At 41.5% G+C, this 22046-nt stretch overlaps 1 protein-coding gene across 1 annotated transcript; it reads left to right on the plus strand.

Moving 5' to 3' along the window:
* Positions 1-843: 843 nt before the first annotated feature.
* Positions 844-20356, plus strand: wars2 (tryptophanyl tRNA synthetase 2, mitochondrial). Its single transcript, XM_015364028.2, has 6 exons — positions 844-966; positions 13696-13950; positions 16478-16558; positions 16959-17041; positions 17415-17533; positions 17984-20356. Exons 1-6 carry the CDS (start codon positions 862-864, stop codon positions 18430-18432), a joined length of 1092 nt encoding a protein of 363 aa, XP_015219514.2. The 5' UTR covers positions 844-861; the 3' UTR covers positions 18433-20356.
* The last annotated feature ends 1690 nt before the right edge of the window (positions 20357-22046 follow it).

Below are 22046 nucleotides of genomic sequence, written 5' to 3' on the forward strand. Positions count from 1 at the left end.
AATCCTATATTATGTGTAAAAAACCCGAAGTAACCTACAGTACTAGCACATCTTTGGACTGTCAAGGGAAACAAAACAAACAGAAATACAGTCTTCCAAAGCCCTTCAATGACTGTGGGAAATGGCTGCTTTATTTCAAGATGAAGGCTGTCAGTCTAGTGCTGTTCTGATCTTCCAGATTCCCATTCAAGAGATCAGTAGAGTGTTATAAGAGAACACTGCCCGAGCCTGAATGTGGTGCTCTGGCAGGGAAGACTCTTTCCGAGTTGTTACGACTGAACTTGAGCAATGCAAAACAAATTAAAATACCATTTGTTTTTAAAACGAATACATTTTACTTCGGCGGGAGACTACTGCTAAACCATTTGGAAGTAATTAATTACTTAATTCTGGTCCCAGAAAGAAAATGCAATCTCGATTTTTTTTATGAAACTTGAGAAAAACGGAGAGTTAAACACGAACGAAGAATAAAAACACATGATAAATCGAAAATGAGAGGATAGCATATTTTATTCCCCCTGTCCTGCCAAGAGACAGTTCTCTGATAGTCCCATAGAAGAAGTTAAGGCGGCAGACTTTAGCTGTTACAGAGTAATTTAACAATGGAAACAAACGCTGCCTTTCCTCTGAGATGTTGCAAGTAACCTAAATCATCATCTGGAAACTCTGGATTCTAGTATATTTTTTATTTTCAAATTGTTTCATAATTTCATTTTAACCTCCACCTTTTTCCTGGTGTAAAAAGATACATCCAGTATATTTCACATCGGCGTTTTAAATCTGCGCTGACAGTGGCCCACCTGTGTTGCCGTAGTTCCTGCGAGAGGCCGGGTGGGCTTGACCTTCCTTGTTTACCCCAAGATGGCGCTGCCCGTGAGGACGAGCATGAACAGGCTCTCGGGTTTCATTCAAAACTTTAAAGTGGCGAAAGTGTCGTTCAGTGCTGGAAAGGATTGTGAAAAAAAGGTAAAGTTTTTTAAGGTCGTGTTTTTTTTTTTTACTGTTGGTTAACAAGACCAAGACAGAATAAACTCTAGTGTCCAATTAGTTGAAAGAGATGGGCTGATTATGCTCATATTGTATCGTTTTTAACTAGGTGAAGCCCAGATGACAAACTGAAAAATACATCCCCCTTTTGTTATTTTAAACATCAATGAAGAAGAAATAAACAAAAAATAAGATGTTAAAAATGAAATTATGATGTATGTGGCTTTCGTGTTTAACATCACACACAGGTTGATGTTAAACACAACAGGAATTCAGACACGGAAAAACGTAACCCTCGTTTTAACACGTTTATTTGATCGCGTCTTGCGAAGGAAAGAGTTTCAATTAAAAAATGGAGTTTAACGAAACGACGGCATCAATTTACCATTTCTATTAGTCACCACTAGTTAAGGTAGTTTGTGGTGGGAGTTTCCTGCGCTTTGACTTCATTATTTCGCCTTAACATCATAGTATACCTTAGCTCTGCTTTTACGTTTGGTTTTAAACATAAGTGTGAGAGCAACTGCATCGTTTTAAAGACAAAAAATCGTTTTTCACGATGTCAATAAAGGCAAAGCTTGACTAAGTGCACTTCATCAGTAGTAGGTATCAATATACACTATGGAACAAGTAATAGATTTATTCCATGCTGAAAAAAAGAAGAAATAAAACACAACGTTTCGTCCGTGGAGCCTTCCTCAGGTGTGAACATGTTAATTCAGGTGTGACACCTGAAGATGTCTCCACGCCCGAAACGTTGTGTTTTCTTTCTTCTTTTTTCAGCATGGAATAAACCTATTACTTGTTCCTTTGCAACCTACGAATGCTGACGCAGCTCCCCGCCTGGAATATACACTATGTGCTAATAGTTCCATACTGGAAGAACTGGAGTTTGGATCAAACCGTCATTCTTTATTATAATTTCATTTACTACTCTCAGTTTATCTGCTTTTCTTTTCATCCATCAATTTATGAAAGAGTGATAGTAACGTCTTCCTTTTTATTTTCAGCTATCAATCCTTTGTGGTTAAGTTTTTACTTCAAGGCAATATTCCCATACACATGTATGTATTAGTCTTTTGATTAGTTTGATTATATTATTGATATTAATTTTCCAGAGTGTTTGCAGTCAAAAAAAAGAATTATCAGTACAAAATACATAATGTGGAATAAAATGTGAGTAATATTACATGATAGACCAAACAACGATACAAAGACTATTGAAATACTAGACTCTAGAAGCTCAGTCTCAAGAAAGTGAACAGGCGTAGAGCTTTCTGTGATAAATCATAACATCTATATGTTGATTGGCATCTTGATATATAGGGAAACATGTTAATCAGTGTGTCATTAACTGTCATGCCAGACATATTACAGGTGTGTTCGTCTTTGACCTGCATAATATTGTGGGCCACGCCTTCATTTTCTCTAGATTGGATCACTGAAATTCACTGCTTGGTGGTGCTTCTAAGCACACTGTTGATGGACTTCAGCATGTTCAAAACAGAGCTGCTACAATCTCGACCAGATCCAAGTCCCCACGTGAACACCACTTATGTTTAAGCCTCTATGTTTTGTCTCTTGCTATCTAACTTGGAAATACTCCTCCTGACTTACAAAACCCGAAATATTCAGGGGTCTTCCTACCTTAAGGATCTGCTGAGCTGTTGTGCTGCATCTGAACGGTTCCACACTTCTTAAATGAAGACCCGCTATGTCCCCCTGTGACAAGATGCTGCAGTCTGGGCGATATGGCCTTCTTCTGAAGTGTTAATCGGTGGAATACACTCCTTACATTACTGACGAGCCCCCCTGCTCTGTCTTCAGGTGCCTTTTAACAATGCATTTCTTAATTCAGTTGAATTTAAAACAATCCATCTCAGCATTTGCTTTCTGTGTAAAGCACTTTGCAGATACCTTATTATAAAGAAAAAATATTCTTCAATCTGATTCACCATTTGATATTAAAATTCCTTATTTGTTGGTATTTTTCAGTTTTAAGTGATTTTGTATTTTATGAGCATAATCAAAGAAGAGTTTTGACATCCTCTGGTGCTTTGGTGTGGTACATTCCAGCTTTTTACTCACACAAGAAATAGACACCACTTTAACAGTACTTGAGTTTACTTTGCTTTACCCCATGTTGACAGTAAAGAGATTTCTTATGGTGAAGCACCCAGAACAAATCATCTACATAGAAATTGTATTATTTTATTCCGTCCATACATCTGATTAGAACAAAAAATACTTTGTGTTCCAGCCTGTGATTTCAAGTGAGCATAAGTATTGATCCGTATTTACAAGTCAATTTCAAAATGCAAAAGTCATTATTTGTCTGCATCTCCCTTTGAGACAATAATTGCAGGATACCTGTGATCTATTGTGCTCATCTCTCTGTGTAATCATTTGAAATGCTATGCTGTAGTCATTTTGTGTTCTTACCTGTTTTTGAGGGATTCTGACTTCACTTGTTTATTCTGCATGGTTAACTCATGATTAACTGTGTTTAATGTAAGATTTTCCACTTTTTTCTCATGCCAATCTCCTTGGGTGCTTTGGCACGTGATATTCTGGGTCATTGTCATTCTGCCTGGTTAAGTGCCTCCTAATATGTATGAAAACAAAGTGGTGTTTTTTTAGCATTTGCAGTTTTTTTTCTCTGCAATTTAACCTTCTCATCTTTCATTTTTGTGAAACTCTCCCGGCTCATCTTGGCTTGCCCAAGCAAATTCAGATCTGGCGTTTCTGTTCTTGGAGCTGATGAGAGGCTTGCATCTTGCAGCCTGTAAGTCTGCTGTCTCGGTCCTCAGCAGGCGGTGGAGTTTGGTACCTCCTACACTCTGGAGGCTGCTGTTGGTGTCACTGACAGTTTCAGGGTTTTACCTGGGCAGCTCTGCTTATCTTTCTGTCATCAGCAGCAGATGTTTTTCTTGGCCGATGCGGTCTTGGCTAATTGATAATTACACCTGTGGTTTCTTTATTCTTCAGTATATTCTGAGTTGTTGGTTTTGGTGTGTCCAGTTTCTGCGCTGTGGTTCTGATTATTGTTTCTATTTTACATTTTTCAAGTGGACTCCAAGCTCTAACAGGTTGATAGGACGATCACAGCTCTTTAACGAGCCAAGAACAAACACTTGACAAGCAGGAGACCCCCGGTCAGCCAGTTGCCCCAGTAACTTTGCTCCCTCTAAAGAAAGGGCTCCAGTGCTTTCAGTTCAGGGTGGAACTTAAAGTTTTAAGTAAACTTTAAGTTGACTTTAAGAAAAATAAAGTTTTGGGGAGTTGCACTTCGCAAACATGTCTTTAATGAAATATTATTATTATTATTATTATTAGAGATCATGGTGAAAGTCTCAGTTTATACCTCACTGTCCTCATTTGACACGGTAGAAAAAATGATACATTTAAGAACATATATAATGAGGAGGCAGAGGTGGCTGTTCTGCACATATAGCCTGCAGGCAGTGTTCAGGAGACGCCAGGCAGTTCTCAGCATGGCTGTGTTGATTGTTCCAAACCTTCACAGCCATATGGGTGATGAACTGTCTCCTGCTTCCAGTTTTCATGCATTTCATTAGCTTCCACTTAATACGCAGAATATCTTGTAATGTTCTGTGGGAAAGTCGGCACAGCACTAACTGTATGTCACAAAGCGCAGCATGAAGCGACTACAGCTGTCTTATAATGACGTTGTGTATTTGCCCCCTCTGACTTATGACCAATACATCAATTTTATTGTCATGTTGGATTATGAAGAGGACATTAAATAAAGCCCAGAATATTTGCCCTTTCCTGCAACTGAATTGGCAGTTTTAATTCCACTCAAGTTTAACTTAAAATCCTGTACTGCAAAGCCAAACTAACTGCAGATGTTTTTCATTCTTCATCGTATTTCCTTGAAATTTACTGCTCCGCTGTGTTCACACCTTTGTGTTTGTTGGTCGTATGACCGTTTTTTGTCTGGTAGAAGAAGAGAATGTGTTAAAGCTGAAGAAAGATTTCCTCATTAGCTTGAGTCCTCTCCTCATAATGACTCCTTCACAAGCACTGTTGAAGGTAAACCTTAAACACTGCTGGCAGCAGGTATTCATGAGTTATGTGTTACTGCACATAACACAACGATGGAACTGGGACTTTTTTATTGCTTTCAAATTAAAGCTTGTTATTCCTACTTATTTAGTTAAGGATTAAGAGGAAGAAGCTGACAGAAGTTATTTGAAATGTGTCTCTGTGTTTGCTTTTGCTAATTGGCCCATTGCAGTCTGTCAAACTTTCAGCTGCCAGTCAGCTGGGAAGCACTGGTTTTAGCTTTGCTTGCAGTCCCCGATCTTTAAGGTAATTTTGGCAGCATCAGATGCATTTGATCTTACTTCTCTGACTTTTTAAGCCCAAAGAACCTTTCCCCCCCTCCCATCTTGTTTTACTCATTTTTGTCACTCTTTTCTTTGACATATTTATAAGAGATCTGAAAAGCCTAATCACTCTGTTCCTTTATCAGCTCCCTGGATCTTTATACTTGAGGGACTGCGATGCGATTTGAAGTACCGGTTTGTGTGCAGCTTTTGATGCGGCCAAGATTTCTAGCTCAAATCATAATGAAAGCTAAAGCACAGCAAGAAAATAAAAGGCTAAAGAAACATGAACAAAAGCAGGGTGTTGCCTAACTGTGACACGTGGTGGAATTGCTCACTCAAGAGTGCCGAGATGTCTTCGGCGGATTTTCTAGTGTGGGATTAGAGCTGGGCCTCTCCTGTCAGCATGGCACGAGCAGCGCTCAAGAGCTAATAGAGTGCGAACTCAAACAATGAGTCCCAAGGCGCATGTAACAATCATTAGTCCGTTTACCAAAAACAGGGGCACTAATTATTAGGCTGGTCCTGCATTATTGCACAAATAAGCCCCTTATGCTTTGCTAGCTCTTCCAGATGATGTATGAGCTGTGTGCTGTAAAGTTGCTGTGCAGTGTTTTATTGTTGGAATGTGAGGTAACCGCTGGGCGTCTGTGTGTTGTTAAGACTGGTCTTGAGGGTCTCTGGGAAGGTGTGTGCTGGGATGGGAGGAGGGTGGGCAGGCCCTCAACATGGCAAGAGTTCTTTACCAGAAACATCATCAGAAATGAAGTGTTAGTTTGCGTTTCATTAACCTGCCCCAAATGTGTGCGCTGAAATGCACAACGTGTGTTCTTGTTTTAAAAAAATAATTGTTCCCGTAATGTAAGCAAGAAGTTGCAGTCGACCCCTTGACACGCGTCAAGTGAGGGCAAATCTGAAACGTGTTTTAGCGGATGTGTGATAAAGAAGCGCGTTATATATTGCCTTCCACTAGAGTATTTTAATCTTTACCTATATGATTTCCGCACAGAAACAGCCCTCTTTATAGGAGAAAAGACAACAGAACATAATTCTTGTAGTGGTGGCAACTCTATCTCCCTTCTTAACTGCAGGGCCCTGTAGGTGTGGTTTGGCCTCTTTTTAAAATAAAATTTCTAGTTACCTAACATATTTTATATATATATATATTAAATCAAAATATTATTTTTAACTGATGCATTTTCCATCTGCCTTTCCTAATTATTTAGCTTTTTACTTGTTTACAGTTGTGGAGCCTGTTTTTGCATTTTCTTTTTGTGCCGATTACTCATGAAAAGCCAGTCTGACCGGCTGAGACAACAGCACAGTTCGGAGGATAAAAATCGCGTCTGTGATGAGTAAACCTTTCGTCGCCACGTGAATCTAAAAGTTATTTCTTTTTCCTGAAATGTGTGTTTTGTTTGCATGAATGTGTTACAGGCACATTTGCTCTGTGGAGCTCGGGTTTGAGTTTTTTTACAGATAATTGAAGGAATCGGTCTGTGATGGCACATTTCAAGCTGTGTGCTGCTAAGAAATACTGTTCGTTTGTCAGAAATTGATCCTGTCTGGCCTGCTCTGTGCACAATAAGGATATATTTGAGAACCAAAGTGGGGTCTCTTACTACTTCCTGCCTTTGAAATGCACCGAATGTCTTCAGACTTCAGACTGGTGTGTATATTTGTACATCTTTCAAAACTGAACTCTAGCATTTAAAAATATACACAAGAACAGTTTAGATACTAAGCATGAAACAAAATTCAATCAAGGCTTTAATTCTTCAGGCTGTTCATTAATAATATATTTTTCAAATGCAACTAGAGCATGTCCAAGAAATGTTTTATTTGTTTTTTTTTTCATTTAGATCTTAGCATTTCAGATGTATTCCTCTGTTGGAAATAAGCTCCGTAAACTCCCATAAATTTTAACGGTGCCGTATAAATACTCCACATCACATTTTGCAAAGTTTGGACAGATTTCTTAGGTTTTGATTAAAATGTCCCACATATCTGGTATCAGACCTCTGGGTCCTGTTCAAGTAAGCAGCGATTCTGCACACAGAGGAAATGACCAGAGTTGTCGGAGTGGCTCTTGGCTGGAGCTCTTCTGACTATTCCCATAATTAGACATTGATGAATTTATGAGGTACGTCTGTTATTTTTGTTTCCTTGTTTGTTTTAATCTATGTTATTTTTTAACCTCATATTCTGAGCTAAAAGAAGCACTTTCTGCGTCACTATGCTCTAAGTAGAAACACCTGGAAACGCCAAAGTTTCGGGCTAAAATATGTCCTTCCTTCTATTTCGTGTCTTATCTTGTCTTTTCTGCCTTCCTTTGTCTGCTTCCGTCTTTCAGTTATGCCTCTTTATGACTATATAGGTTAAAAGTTCATTTTAGGAACCAGCTTTGTAGACTGACAGTTAATAAGCATGGGCCTTTCACATTCATTATATATCAAAAATTTTTGGGGCTCTCTGTGGTCTGGATTTGTTGCAGAGCGGACTTTGCTTTGAAGAAATCAAAGTTACAGAGAGAAAATTTTTATATTAAATTTTACCTCAAATTGTATTGGCCTCCCGAGCTCTCATTTGAAAGCTGTACGACTGATTAAAAATCTAAGCTTATTTTTAGGTCTGTGTTTTTTCTAACTGTGTGCGTTTTTGGAGAGCTGCTTTAGTAAATATCACTGGGGAAGAGTGTGAATTCCACAAAGAGAAAAAATAACACGTTCTTAGAACTATGCGCACTGAATTATTTAAAATTGAGCTTGCTTTTAGCAACACAGCTGTGAAGTATTCTCTTGAATTTATTGCAATACAATAATTAATTGATTATTAAGTAATCTAACAAGCAGTCCATACAAAATACAGTATATACAGTACGACATAATAGCCTGTAACCTCTTTTGGAGAAAAATCACTTCATCCTTCATGATCATAGAAGACAGCTGCTCATTGTTTATTAAACATCATTATAGTAACTCTCTTGGCAGGCATGTTCCTGAATATTACCAAAATTATACGTTGATTAATTTATGAAGTGTGTGTTGATTTTGCTTTATGTGGCAGTTTGTTTTGTTAGACTTAAACATATGCTATTATAGTTTTGACATCCAAGCCATCATAAACTAAAAATAATAATGCAATCATGCAGAACTAGAACGATTCCAGTGAAGTCATTCGGTTTGACAATAAGTTACAAGCGTCCTCAATCCAGCATTACTTTAAAAATAAATCTTAGCCTCTTTGACGTTGTACGCTTTCTTATCCAGACAAATGTTTTAGAATATTTGTTTGGATAAGCAAATCTGTATTTTGAAGGTATTTGGTAAGGTAATTTCTAGTTTCCCAGGTTAATTACTTTTGCAAGTGTATGTTAATTGAAGGAGCATTAAGATAAGGAAGGGCTCTGCTACAAAGTTGAATGTAAGCCCTGTACAGTAGATCAGCGCTTCAGGCCGATTCCTCATCTGCTAGACTGGCTATTCTTAACTGCTTGGTTATTTTTGGAATCTTTTCCTAACTTTCTACTGGGAATGCTGTTTTGAAGTCATTTTAGCCTCATTAATCAGATTTCGGACCCACGTTGTGTAGGCTCTGGCTCCTACAATGTGTTTTTCTGTTTTTTTCCCTCTCAGCACAGTGTGAAGCGTAGAGGAAAATCATCAATCTTACCTGTCTGAGACGTCAGCCACAGATTTAATCAAATGCTCCATTCTGTCTCTCTCTTGCCCTCCCTCTCACTGTGCCTCCTTTGGACTCTGTTTCGTTTGTGTCCTTAATTCTTTCTCTTTTGTTTTCTTTTTTCCATCTCTTTTTCCCTGTGCAGTGAGGTTTGTATCTGTTGCCCTCGTACACACAGAAAATGGAGCATTCAATATTTCACTGCTGTTTCCTGCTTTTCTAAAAGAGATTGGAAATGTTTAAAGTACTGTTGCAGTAGGAACAGAGGGCACATTACCTAGAAATGCCTTTTTGTGGTCAGCATGATGTCTGGTTTAATGGTTTTACGGTTTACCTTGACAGAAGTGTGTACTGTGGGCTGCACATTTAAAGCACAGCAGGACCCTCAGGTTAACTATGGGGGAGTGTGTTGCAAATGTTAGGCCTCTTTCCTGGTTGCTTATGGGCTTGTTCTCCACTTTCTCAGAGGTGAATGTTCTGCCCTTTAAGTTCAGCGAGGTGACACTTGGCTCCCTACCTGGAATTTCTACCTTTGATGTGTCAGCAGCAGCTGGAAGAGCTCTCACATCTTTCTCTTCAAAGAGTTACACTGGCTGAACGTTAGGATCAGCGTTAGAAACCGTTCATTGTGCGCGCTGGGCTACACAAATGAAACAGGCCGCCGTTTCCAAGCGAGCTCTGTGGGCACTGTTATTTTCTCGGCAGCCAGCAGTGACAAAAATAAGCTTTGGGCTGCCACGTGCGCGGAAGGGGGCACAGGGATGCTTTCACACTTTTCTTTCTAAAACAGCCCTCTGTTCGTTTTCACAGTGAACCCCAGTGATGCGGCAGGGCTGTGATAAAGCAAGCCGCTCGTGGGGTGGAAACCCCAGGTACTTGGCAGGTTTGGGTTTTTAAAGCCTGAACCAGAAGTAAAAAAAAAAAAACTTTTTACTGGTTTAATTTCCACGTGTTTCTCATTTTTGCCTGGGAGAAGAAGTGATTGCAGTTGTGGTTCAAGCACTGGAAAATCAGGAGGACGATCCTGGGAAGAGTCCTAGAGTCATTATCGATGAGAAATATTTGAAAAATTAACATTTTAATTCAGGAGAGCTGAGCTGGAGCTTTTTTTGTAATAAAATGCTTAAATGCATGTTTGAAATACGCGTAGTGCATGAATTGCTGCTACCAGCAGCAGTATCAATTAATAATTCTTACACCATATGGTAGCAATGTATGAAAACCTGCTTTCCTTGCTTTCCTCAGGCTAACACAACAACATAACCTCAGTAAGCATAAAATATGAACACGGAACACCCCGTAATAATACTGCTGTGAGGGGTATCGAGAGGGACCATGAATTTCAGAAGAAAACAACAGGCTGAATTGTGGTTTCCTCAAGAACTGCCTTTCCCTCTAGTTGCAAACCTGACATAATGTTAAAGCTGAGGGCAGGAGGCACTTTCCTACACACTGAATTGTGTGAATCTGGAACAAGTTACCCAGCTGTGTTCTTGAAGCTGATACCCTGGCATCTTTCATGAAACGTCAGCATTAACTCCAGTCCATTAGATACTGGTGAGCAAACAGACTAGGGTCTTTTAAATTAAATAGCATTCTTATGTTATTAGCAAAGAGAAAGATCTGAGGGTTCCTCTCTGTGTTCTAGCCTGTCCTTTTCCATTGACATTGTTCGTGTGTTCTTGTTTTTGCAATCAGAGTAAATTATATAGAAACGTTTATTCTCAGCATTGAAGGCTAGCTTGAAGTAGTTATATTGTGATGAACGTACTTTAAAGAATGGACATAATGTTGAATTTTCACTTGATACTTAAGTACAGTGACCCAATGGCTCAAGCATTGGAGAGTCAGTCAGTTACTTCCCAAAAAATGAAGACTTATTTCCTTGATGAGCTCGAGTTTGGGGATTGTAACTGAGGTTCGAATGAAGTGATGTGTGATGCAGGTTTCTCAATTGCGCCCACGACAAAGAAAACCGATACGAGTAAGGAAGCAGTTTATGGTTTAAGGGCATATGACCTGTTCTTCCACGTTCTTTGTTACTCATTCGCAAAAGTAAGTTATTGTTTCTCATAATATGTGCCATATCTGCAGTTGTAATAAAGTTAAATTGTCACCTATGCCTGATTAAAAGTTTTCCTTTAGAGTTAGTAACTTTAATAATTTGGCCGAGACCTTGGCTTGGGCGCATGTGGGTCGTATAGACAGAAAACGTGCCTTTCTGCAGGTACTGGACGCTACCTTGCGTCTTGCAGAGGCAGAGCCAGGCCCTGTTCAGTGTAGGTTTCTTCCCCTCGGCTGTTCCCTTGGAGTAAATAGTTCTAGCAGTACTGTTTGTTTTGCATAGAAGCGAGGAGTCAAGCTGTTGCATCACTTGAACGGTATGTGCCATGCACTGCCTCTCGTGGCTCGCTTGGGAATTTCTCTTGTTCATTTTGGCAGCTTTGCATCCACACGGCAAGCTGGCCGCACCCCCCTCCCCACCCGGGCACACCTCCTCCTTCCATTTCTCCATTCTCCATTCTCCCCGTCTTTACGAGCCACATTCCTGGCTCATGATTTCATGGTACTGTACCAGGCGTTACTGTGCTGCCTGAACCACTCTGGAGCATCGCCAAACCCGTGCCTGCTGAGTCCCAGCACATCCACTAGAAAGAAAACATTTGTCCAAGGCTCAAAAACACACTGTAATTTAGTTTTAATTTAGCACTCCCCCACCTCTTCCCCCGAGTTAAGAAAGTCCTGGATTTTTTTATGAAGCCCTGAACATGAGCAGACGTTTAGACTGTTGCTTTTAGTTTTGCCAGGATGTGGGGAAGAGCAGAGGTCAGGGCTGGGCTGTCCGGGTGTAGACTCTGGCAGCCTGACTGGAGGCTTTACTGTGGTCTTTCTGGGCCGCTTAGACTTTCTAGAGAGGTGTTGTACTATCTTTCAGTACGCCTGCTGTTGCACTTAGAGCGGTAGTGGATGCTGACCTGCGTAATTTTGGTTTTCATACTAGAACATAAGAGATAAAGAGCACAAGAAAGACTGGGAATAAGTGCAGGCCATTCAGCCCATCAAGCATGTACCTAGTAGTTAACTGAGCAAGGATCTCGTCCAGTGTTTTCTTGAAAGCGGCCAGACTCCCAGAGTGCCATCTCTTTTCAGCACAAGCACATGGCAGGACTGAGAGGCCCCGTCCACCTGAAGTCTGTTCATTGAACAAAGACCGTGTTTCACGGTGTCTGGTGCCTAGTAGGCCAGATGGAATGGAGAAAAAAACTTTGCTAATACTTGACTTTTCTGTAGTGTTCGTTTTAGAGATTCTTCATGTTTTAACATCTCTTTGTTTCTCGGTGTCAGTGTTGTTAATGTTCCTGTTTGGTCTGATGATATCCATATGTATGACTTTGAGGAAAAGCTGGAAGTTGCCTTGAAGGAAAATGTCATTTAAGTAAAGAGATCTGCATTGTGCAAAACCGCTAAGCTAATTGTGCAATTAGAGAACCGTACAGCTAAGCTTCAGTAACTGGCAGTTCAAGTGCTGCTACCTTTGCCAACTGGCAGCTCACGGCTGCTTATCTGGTACCTTTCCAGTGCAATCCTTGGCCAATCCTTGGCCTTTGTTGAGTGGCAGTACAAGGTCTCACAGAATCTTTTGAACATTTCCAGTGTGCCATGTGGGCCATTGCAAAAACCTCTTGCTCCTGTCAGGTGTTTCATTTTCTAAGTGGGCTGACTTTTTTTGAAGCCTGCTATATACATCAATCGGACAAGCACGTCTTAAACTCTGGCTGGCAGTGGTGAGCTATACATGTCCTGTAATTCCAGCAAAATGGTCTGTATTTCTGTTAAATGTATCTGGTCATTTGTTTTTAAGACTGTAAAAATCCTATTACAGGACCTAAATGATCCTATTATCATTTTCGGTAGTGTTGACTGTACCAACAAATTAACTCCCAGCTGGCAGCCCACTGGAGCTCAGCAGGTGTGAGCCTGGTCAGTACCTGGATGGGAGACTTCTGGGAAAAACTAAGGTTACTGCTGGAAGAGGTGTTAGTGGGGCCAGTAGGGGGCGCTCACCCTGCGGTCTATGTGGGTCCAAATGCCCCAGCATAGTGACGGGGACACTATACTGTAAACAGGCGCCATCTTTCGGACGAGACATAAAACTGAGTTCCTGACTCTCTGTGGTCATTAAAAATCCCAGGGCGTTTCTCGAAAAGAGTAGGGGTGTAACCCTGGCGTCCTGGCCAAATTTCCCATTGGCCCTTACCAATCATGGCCTCCTAATAACCCCCATCTCTGAACTGGCTTCATCACTCTGCTCTCCTCCCCACTGAGAGCTGGTGTGTGGGGAGCGTACTGGAGCATCATCCAGGTGGGGCTGCACATTGGTGGGGGTGGAGGGGATCTCCATTACCTGTAAAGCACTTTGAGTGGAGTGTCCAGAAAAGCACTATATAAGTGTTAGCAATTATTATAATTATTATTAACAACTCTGCAGTCACTGTACCGTGCCTCCTCCTATATCAGGGATCAATGTCATGAATGGCATTAAATGGAATGACAGGCTATATGGAAATTGCCAGCGGCTGAAAGGACCCCCGGGGGAGGAGCACAGGTCCAGAACGTTGCCTGGGAATTCGTTCCCCATAATAACGGCCGCGTGTCGGACTCGTCTGCCCTGCAGGAGGTGGAGGAGCGCGTCTTCTCCGGGATCCAGCCCACGGGGATCCCCCACCTGGGGAACTACCTGGGTGCCCTGGAGAGCTGGGTGCGCCTGCAGGGGCAGCACGGCTCCGTCCTGTACAGCATCGTGGACCTCCACTCCATCACCGTGCCGCAGGACCCCGCCCGGCTGCGGACCAGCGTTCTGGACGTGGCGGCAAGCCTCATCGCCTGCGGCATTGACCCGGAGCGGTCCATCCTCTTCCAGCAGTCGCAGGTCAGGACGGCCACACACTGTACTTATGTTCCTTATACCCACACTGTACTTATACTTATGTTCCTTATACCCCACACTGTGCTTATACTTATGTTCCTTATACGCACACTGTACTTATACTTATGTTCCTTATACCCCACACTGTGCTTATACTTATGTTCCTTATACCCCACACTGTACTTATACTTATGTTCCTTATACCCCACACTGTACTTATACTTATGTTCCTTATACCCCACACTGTGCTTATACTTATGTTCCTTATACCCCACACTGTGCTTATACTTATGTTCCTTATACCCCACACTGTACTTATACTTATGTTCCTTATACCCCACACTGTGCTTATACTTATGTTCCTTATACCCCACACTGTACTTATACTTATGTTCCTTATACCCCACACTGTACTTATACTTATGTTCCTTATACTCCACACTGTACTCGTAATTTTTCACAGTTTAGGATCATCTCTGTGGGTTCCACCGATTGACAGGGAGGTTTACAAAGCATGTGCTCCTTAAATCTAGTCCTCAGTGCTTAGAGATTTGCTGAGAAATTCAGTGATAAAAGACGGGTTTTTTATTTTTGGAAACATCGGGGCTAGACGCACTTGTGAGCTCACTCCCAACACGTTGTTTTTTAAAACGCGGATACAGTGCAAAGCCAAAGCACTGTGATCAAGATGAAAAAAGATCTGTTGAGAAAACAAAGATGTCTTTCCACCGCTGTATTTCTGGGAGGTTGTTTTCTCAGTAGTGTGGTGATTTTAGCATTTCAGGATTGCTGGTCCCTTCAGACTGGAACTTTGAACGTTCACCCCCACAACCCCTGTTTTTATTTTAGTTAAACTTCATGCCACATATCTTGGCTCTGCTGGGGACCTCCCATCGAATACAACGTACAGTTCATTCCACATGTAAAAATAAAACCTATATCCAAAAAAAACACTTGACCTCACTGAACATCGTGACGAATTGAAATCAATAGTGTCTTAAGGAGGGGGCAGTGGGAGAGGGTTAAAAAAGAAGAAATCTTAGGGTTCATAAGTGAATTAAACACTTAACCTACTGGAACGACAGCCTAGGGGGGTGTAGTGTTAGTTTTTGTGGCATGCCAGTGTACAAAAACCAAGGGGAACATGCAGTAAAATTAACTGTGTGTATATAACATTTCTTGCTGTTACCAATGAGTGTCTGAAAAGAATTAAATGTTGTAATAATCCAAATCATATCTCTGATTTATTTTTTAGTGTATGATTCAATTCTTTGGCTGTTCTTTTAGGACCCGTGCTGAAATTCTAGTTTTCATTTGTTTTAACTGGAGTTATTGAAAACCGTCAGGGCTCTGAAGCGTTTGCATAAATTAAAAGGCGAATCAGGGAGAAAAACAGTTGCACTGTGATGAAACGGTGTCTGAAATTCCTTTATAGGTCCGTGATACTGCTCCTGCACTTGGCCGGGCTTCGTTCTGATCTCGGTAGAGTCCTGGTGTGTCTTCATGTGTTGTGACATGAAGCTGGACACACCCGCTCCGTCACTGGGTGCCCCCAGACCTGTCCTGCAGGGGTCTGTGTGGCCCATTGCTGGTTGATAAAACAGCTCCCAGATGTCTGCTCTGGTGTAATAGAGATTGCGCCTGGGGCAGATTCCGGACCGCCCCAGGGGGTTTTCTTCCTGTGGGATCGTGGAGGAACCTTTCAGTGGGCGCGGGTGGTGTTCAGCGTGGAGCCTGGAACAGCGAGAATCCGCACACTTGGCAGGAATCGGGCGGTGTCAGAGCCACATGATGTGTGAGCCGTGAACGAGCTCGTTAAAACCGTGCAATGGTCTTGACAGCGAGGAGCGCCTCTCTGGGCAGGAAACTTATATGAACACGGAAAGCCCCCCCTTCCCCTCTCCCTTTTCTGACTCCACTGTGGGACCAACAGTGTCCCTGGTGACGATGTAGCGACGTTGAAATGTGGAGTGTTTAACCTGCGCTGCTTGGCATTAGCCCATAATACTGGATTGGGTTCATCACACCTGGAGAACCTCGGGTTTTAAAAACGGCGATCAAGAAGTGTGAACTAGTTCAGGGGGTCGAAGAAGTAACAAGCTTGAGAGCTGGAATGTAACCCTGTGAAGTGTTATCGATCACTAATTACATTTTGGGGGAAGAATGAGCTTTTCATGCCAGGCTTGGCATAGCCATGTATTCCAAGGCTCGCAGTGAAACGTATTTTGTCTGCTGATGTTACGACTGCTGCAGCCGATCCGGAAAGAGAGTCAGGTGAGAAGAGGAGTTGCTAAGCCGAGGCCGACGTGGTTGTATCCTCGCGAGCATGTTTTGATGCTGCATAAAGACAAGTGGCTGAAGAGAAAGTAAAAAAGCTAATTCACATCCAGATTAGGGGGGAAAAAATAATGTTTCTGAAGGATTCAGACATTTTCCACCTTTCTGTTAATTGTGCAGGTATTTGCTGACCAGGCGTCGTTACTTAAGCGATCATGTGAGCGTTACCGTTGTCTTCTTTGCTTTCCCACAGGTGTCTGAGCACACAGAGCTCTGCTGGGTTCTTGGCTGTCTGACCAGCATACCTCGGCTACGACATTTACCTCAGTGGAAGGTAAACAGTCTGTCTTGGCCATTTTTGTATCTCTTGGTGACTTATTCAACACCAAGTAAGTCTTGTATGCTTCAGGAGGACATTTCTAAAACTGGCAAGTATTTTCTAGGTCAGAGATTTAAAACTGTTAGAAGTCTTGCTGAAGTATAAGACAGTTTTGACTTTGAACAGCCAAAGTCTTGCTGCACATCGGATCTTACAAAAACAAACGTGTTAAGTCATTCAGGTCCATAGCTAACATGTAAAGGGCTCCCTGAGCTTGGAAACACTCGTGCAAGTTTCCCGCAGAATGACGGGTAAGGGTCACTTCTGCAGTGGAGGTTCACTGGGATGTCCTTTTCCAAAGCAGCGTGAAACGCATCTGGTGTGTCTGATCCTTTGTTTCCTTTTTCTGCACCAGACGAAGAGCAATCGGAAGAATGAAGGCAGCGTGGGCCTGTTCGCCTACCCCATTCTGCAGGCTGCAGACATCCTCTTATACAAGTACGACGACAAGTTATGACATTTCCGCAGACAGGCATTAAGCCTACTGTCGGAAGTCTTCCAGCAACAGCCACAGCCCTGGTCATGTTGTTGACCGTCCTTAATGAAATAAAACAGCTTATTTCTTTCTGCTTTTGAGGGCTTATTAAATCCGGCAAGCCATAGCTAGGTGACACAATTTCCTTATCAGGTAAATGATCTGTGATTCGTAAGGGGCTTTTGAAGCAACACAAAAAAGGTGACCTGTTTCTCAGAATATCTGACACGCCTGTCCTTCCCCTTTGAGTGCCGACATGCGAGACGTGCTTGTTGTCAGGGGAAAGTCCAGCCGACGGTTCCAGATCCTTTACGGAAACCTCGTGTGTTGCTGCAGGTCCACCCATGTTCCGGTGGGAGAAGATCAGATCCAGCACTTGGAACTGGCGCAGGACACTGCTCGCATCTTCAACCAAAAGTACGGGGACTGCTTTCCCATCCCACAGCCACTTTTGAGTAAGTGGAGTCCGATCACCATTTTCAAGTGCTGTTTAGTAACTGTAGTTTAGGTACAGTGCAGGACAATGGGTTGGGTCAGACAAGGAGACGGGCTTTATTAAAACAATGCTGTAAAATTCAACCAAGGTTCGGATTTACTAGTGCGAAAAACAAGTCTTTTTGATGTCGTGCATTTGCAATATTTTGACCCCACAAGGAGAGAGAGTTGTTTCTGGAGCGGCTGTGGCATTCTTACACCTATGATGCACGTACCAGTCATCGCCTCTTTCTGAAATCATCTGAAAGGTGCGATGGACAGGGGTGGAGGGGAGGTCTTCGGTGATAGGAACGTACAGTTTGGATAGAACGCAAGTCCAGCTGTAGTGGGCCATTTTCTGTATTGATTTTAAAATTAAAGAGCAAGAAAGTCACTTTCGTTTATTCTTTGTTTGTCTTCTCAAAATTCAGGTGTAACAAGAAAGGTAAAATCCCTCAGGGACCCCACATCCAAAATGTCTAAATCCGATCCTCGGAAGTTAGCCACCGTCAACATTACGGACACTCCAGATGACATCCGGCTTAAATTCCGTAAAGCAGTCACGGATTTCACCTCCGAAGTCACCTTCGATCCCGAGAACAGGCCTGGCGTCTCCAACTTGGTGGCTATCCATGCAGCAGTGACTGGACAGACAGTGGAGGAGGTGGTTCACCAGAGTGAGGGACTGGAGACGGCCCAGTACAAACACGTTGTAGCTGAAGCTGTCATCCAGAAGTTTTCCCCGATCCGGGCTGAGGTGCAGCGACTCCGGGCCGACGCTGGGTACCTGGAGAAGGTGTTAAGCCGAGGGGCAGAAAAGGCTAAGGAACGTGCTTCTGTTGTTTATCAGGAGGTTAGGAGACGTATTGGGTTTTCCTGATGGAGGAATTTTCCTGGAGGCAGGAGCATTCTGGGAACTGCCGGCAGTGACGGTCATAGGTGTGCTCCACAAAAAACTCTTCTGCGTTTGCAATTTATCTTTTTGAGACATGCAAAATGTAGCTGCCAACAGAAATGCAGCTTCTGGATGTCATTAATTCACCTGGAATCTTTGCTGCTGTTCACTAAATCTTTAAATCTGTGTTGAGTAACCATGAAAAGATCATTTAGGAAACCAGCATTTAGTTGAACAAATAATCTGTTGCTTTTTTTAAGTAAAGCTTTTCAGTACTTTTGTAATAGCAAGTGCAATCTGAATGCTGTCCATTTTTTTCTGTACTTGTCCAGAAACAAGAGAGTTACGTGTCTGGTGCTCAGAGGAATCTAGATATGCTTTGGTTTCTACAATCTGTTCTGATCACTGATGTAAACTAATATAACCCTTGGTAGCCCAGTGTCATTCCTGATTAATGTCAACATCAGGCAGCTTTCGTGACTTTTTATAAACAAGGGGAGCAGCGGATTTTACTTATGGAATATGAACAGAACTTACTTTTCAAATGTTGCTAGGGACATCAGTAAGTTTTCAACATTATGAGATTCACTGAACATCCCCCAGTTATCTTTAAAAAGACAACAGATGGAGACCTACACCTTGAAGATTTCAGCAGTTCTTCATGGTTTATATTTGTTTAGTGGCTCATTCATTCATTTGATTCATTTAAGTGTGATTTTACTGTGGTTGAAAGTTAAGGATGTTCTTAAGATACATGCAGAACACAGTACAAGAGCATAGTAATTAAGTACTTAAACTTATTATTCTTTTAAATGAATAAACCTCACTAAGTCTAGGTATGTTGACAAAAACGCAAGAAATGCATACTCTAGGGTTTTATAATGTTGCAATTTTAGGTTTTAGATGTAAGATCTGTCTCTGTTCTGATCCTGAAATGTTCTTAAGATGCTTCCTCCTATAGAATGTTATTTTGTGAAATACCTCAAAATTGACCACGTTAAGTGTGTGAGATGAAGTTTAGAAAGCACTAATCCTTGTGAAATCCTTGTGAAAAATGCTTAATTCTTCACTAGCTGACTCATCTTTCCTTAAGAGGTGATCTTTTACTTGCTGCTGATCTCTAGATGATGACATTTCTGGGGGACATTTACCAGTCATCTCTGAACACACACACATCTCAGATGTAACTCCAGTGTTTGCCAGATGGGACTGAATATAACATATCTGCAAACCGACCATACAGTTTTGTATCATTTTACCCCGTGTTTAAAATTTTGTTTGCAGATTTCAACATCTGCTAAATCTTTTCTCTGCTGAGCTCCATATCTAAATGCTGCAAAATCTGTTGATGTGGCTCGTTTCCTGGATGTAGGAGTAGATCAGTCTCATACTGGATACAGTGTCTGTATTCACTGCATCAGCAATGTGAAAGGCAACGTACAAATCCTCCTATATTCTCCTTCTCCAGTCTACATAGAGATTGCAAGGAAAACACAGGGGCGAACTACATTGTTTCAGGTTGATCTGGTAATTGGAAAGAAGAGCTCTACCAGTTTACTTCAACATCTGGTCTACAAGAGAAGCTGTTAACCAATCTTATGCTGGGAATATTTAGTAAAAGGGAATTTTGTCCCTGCTGTTATGTAACTGGTTTGAGTGTTAATATTCTGTTTTCTAAACTGTAAATGTTTTAAAGTTACGTTAAATATTATCTTTAAAATTATGAAAGCTAGAGAAATGTCAAAGGATCGTGCTATAATCTCTCTGTATCGAGTCTTTGTAAGCTTTATGTTAATATTTTGGCTGTGACGTAACATAGCCAGAAAACTGAAAACAATTTGGGGGAAAAAAGACAGTTTAACATTTTTATTTTTTTATGTTTAATGAATTAAATTAATGAAGAATTAAACATGACTGATCTTATTTACAGTAACTGCTCTCCTGAGATTGTTCAGTAATGCTTTAAAAACTAAATTTGTTTTTAAAGAGCAACGGCCTCTTTAAGCAGTCCCCTTTTTTCTGATGTTTTTTTTTAAGAAAGTGCAATAAGATTGCTGTAATGTTTCTGCAATCATAATGTTTTCACCTTGGGAATAGAATTTTATAAATTGTGGACTTCTTCCTGAAATGTTTTATTCTTTTAACTCCAATGACAGCTAACAGAACACACCACTCAGCAATTTTCCATTTTTCAATGGAACATTATTATGCACTGTTTGGAAAACGGAGTAAAACTGTTTGCTATTTGTCAGTTCCAGGAAAACCCTCCTGAGCCATACCTGTTAGCTGAAAATCAAAAATAGCAATTATCAACAGTTAAGTAAAATTATTATTTTAGAAGTATTTTTTCTCTCCCTCAAGACCCCCTCTTAAAAACGAGGTTAATGCCCATCCCGCGACTAGTTTTGCTCATGTGGAGCGCAGTTAATGATGTTTCCCCAGCCTTCTCGAATGAGAATAGCGAAATTACTTCCATCTGGACCTTTTCTCCTAATGTTTAAAATGATCAAGAGTGTGGAGGGGTTAGTTCTTTTCAAGAGACAGGCACTGTTAATATGAAAAGTGTTATCATGGGACAAAATCGACGGGCTCTTTTTTTAAAGCTAAAAATGTTTCAGGCCTCTAGGTCTTCCCACAGTCCCTTGTTCCCTGTCTGTAGGGGCAGATGATTGGTAACCACTTCCCACTGCTCTTGAGGGTTTATAAGCCGAGTTAATTGAAGCTCCTCGAACCAAATTTAAATTTGTCATGTAATTGTAGATCAGTATGTTTCTTTGATCGCTACATTCTTCATACTGTACTGTATGACCCAGAGAATCGAAGAGGAAACCACAGATATTTCTCCCATCATTATGGAATGTGTCCTTAAAGGATTCTGTCAATTTTACTACGCGTTTGCACATATTGACATACTGGGGGGGGTAGAAATCGCCGCTAACAGCCAAACTGTTCGTGCCTTGATCTTATAATAATATAAAAACATGTTTCAGTCTTCCATTCGTATGTTGGAAACCCAAAATAAGTACTTCTGATACATGTTTATATTTCTTACAAGGGGACGTTTCGAAGGGCAACGTGAAATCACAGAAACAACAAGGAAAATCTTCTTTTACACATCCGTTGGTTTCTCAGGAAACTCGGGAGCCGAACTCAAAGGTCCGCTTGACTACATGAGCAATTTGCTTGAGGCGGTGATGTGCGCCACCATATATATATATATTATTAGTATAGGCCTTTGGACTCAAACTAATTTGGCTGGTTCACAGCGGACTGATAGAACAGGACACTAACTTCAGCGCTCTGCGGTGTGATGAGGCCGTTTCTCTTGAAGTCCTGCGTGTTTTTCCAGTTTGTGACGAGTGCTGTTTCTCCTGCAGTCGATTCAGCGTTTAAGGTTGTGTCGAACGAGGTTTTCAACTTCTGTCTTCTTGATCAATTCGCGTTCATTATTTAAGCAATTTCCCCAGCAGAACGTGCACTTCAAGTCCGCGTTTGAGCGTGTAAATAATACCTTTCCAAACCGGGTTCGCTTGAAGCTGGAGTATACCTGTTACAACAGTAGGGGGCACTCCAAAGATTCACAGACGTTTCGCGCTGCC

This window comes from Lepisosteus oculatus, chromosome 15 (genome assembly GCF_040954835.1).
Source record: "Lepisosteus oculatus isolate fLepOcu1 chromosome 15, fLepOcu1.hap2, whole genome shotgun sequence".
NCBI classification, from domain to species: Eukaryota; Metazoa; Chordata; class Actinopteri; order Semionotiformes; family Lepisosteidae; genus Lepisosteus; species Lepisosteus oculatus.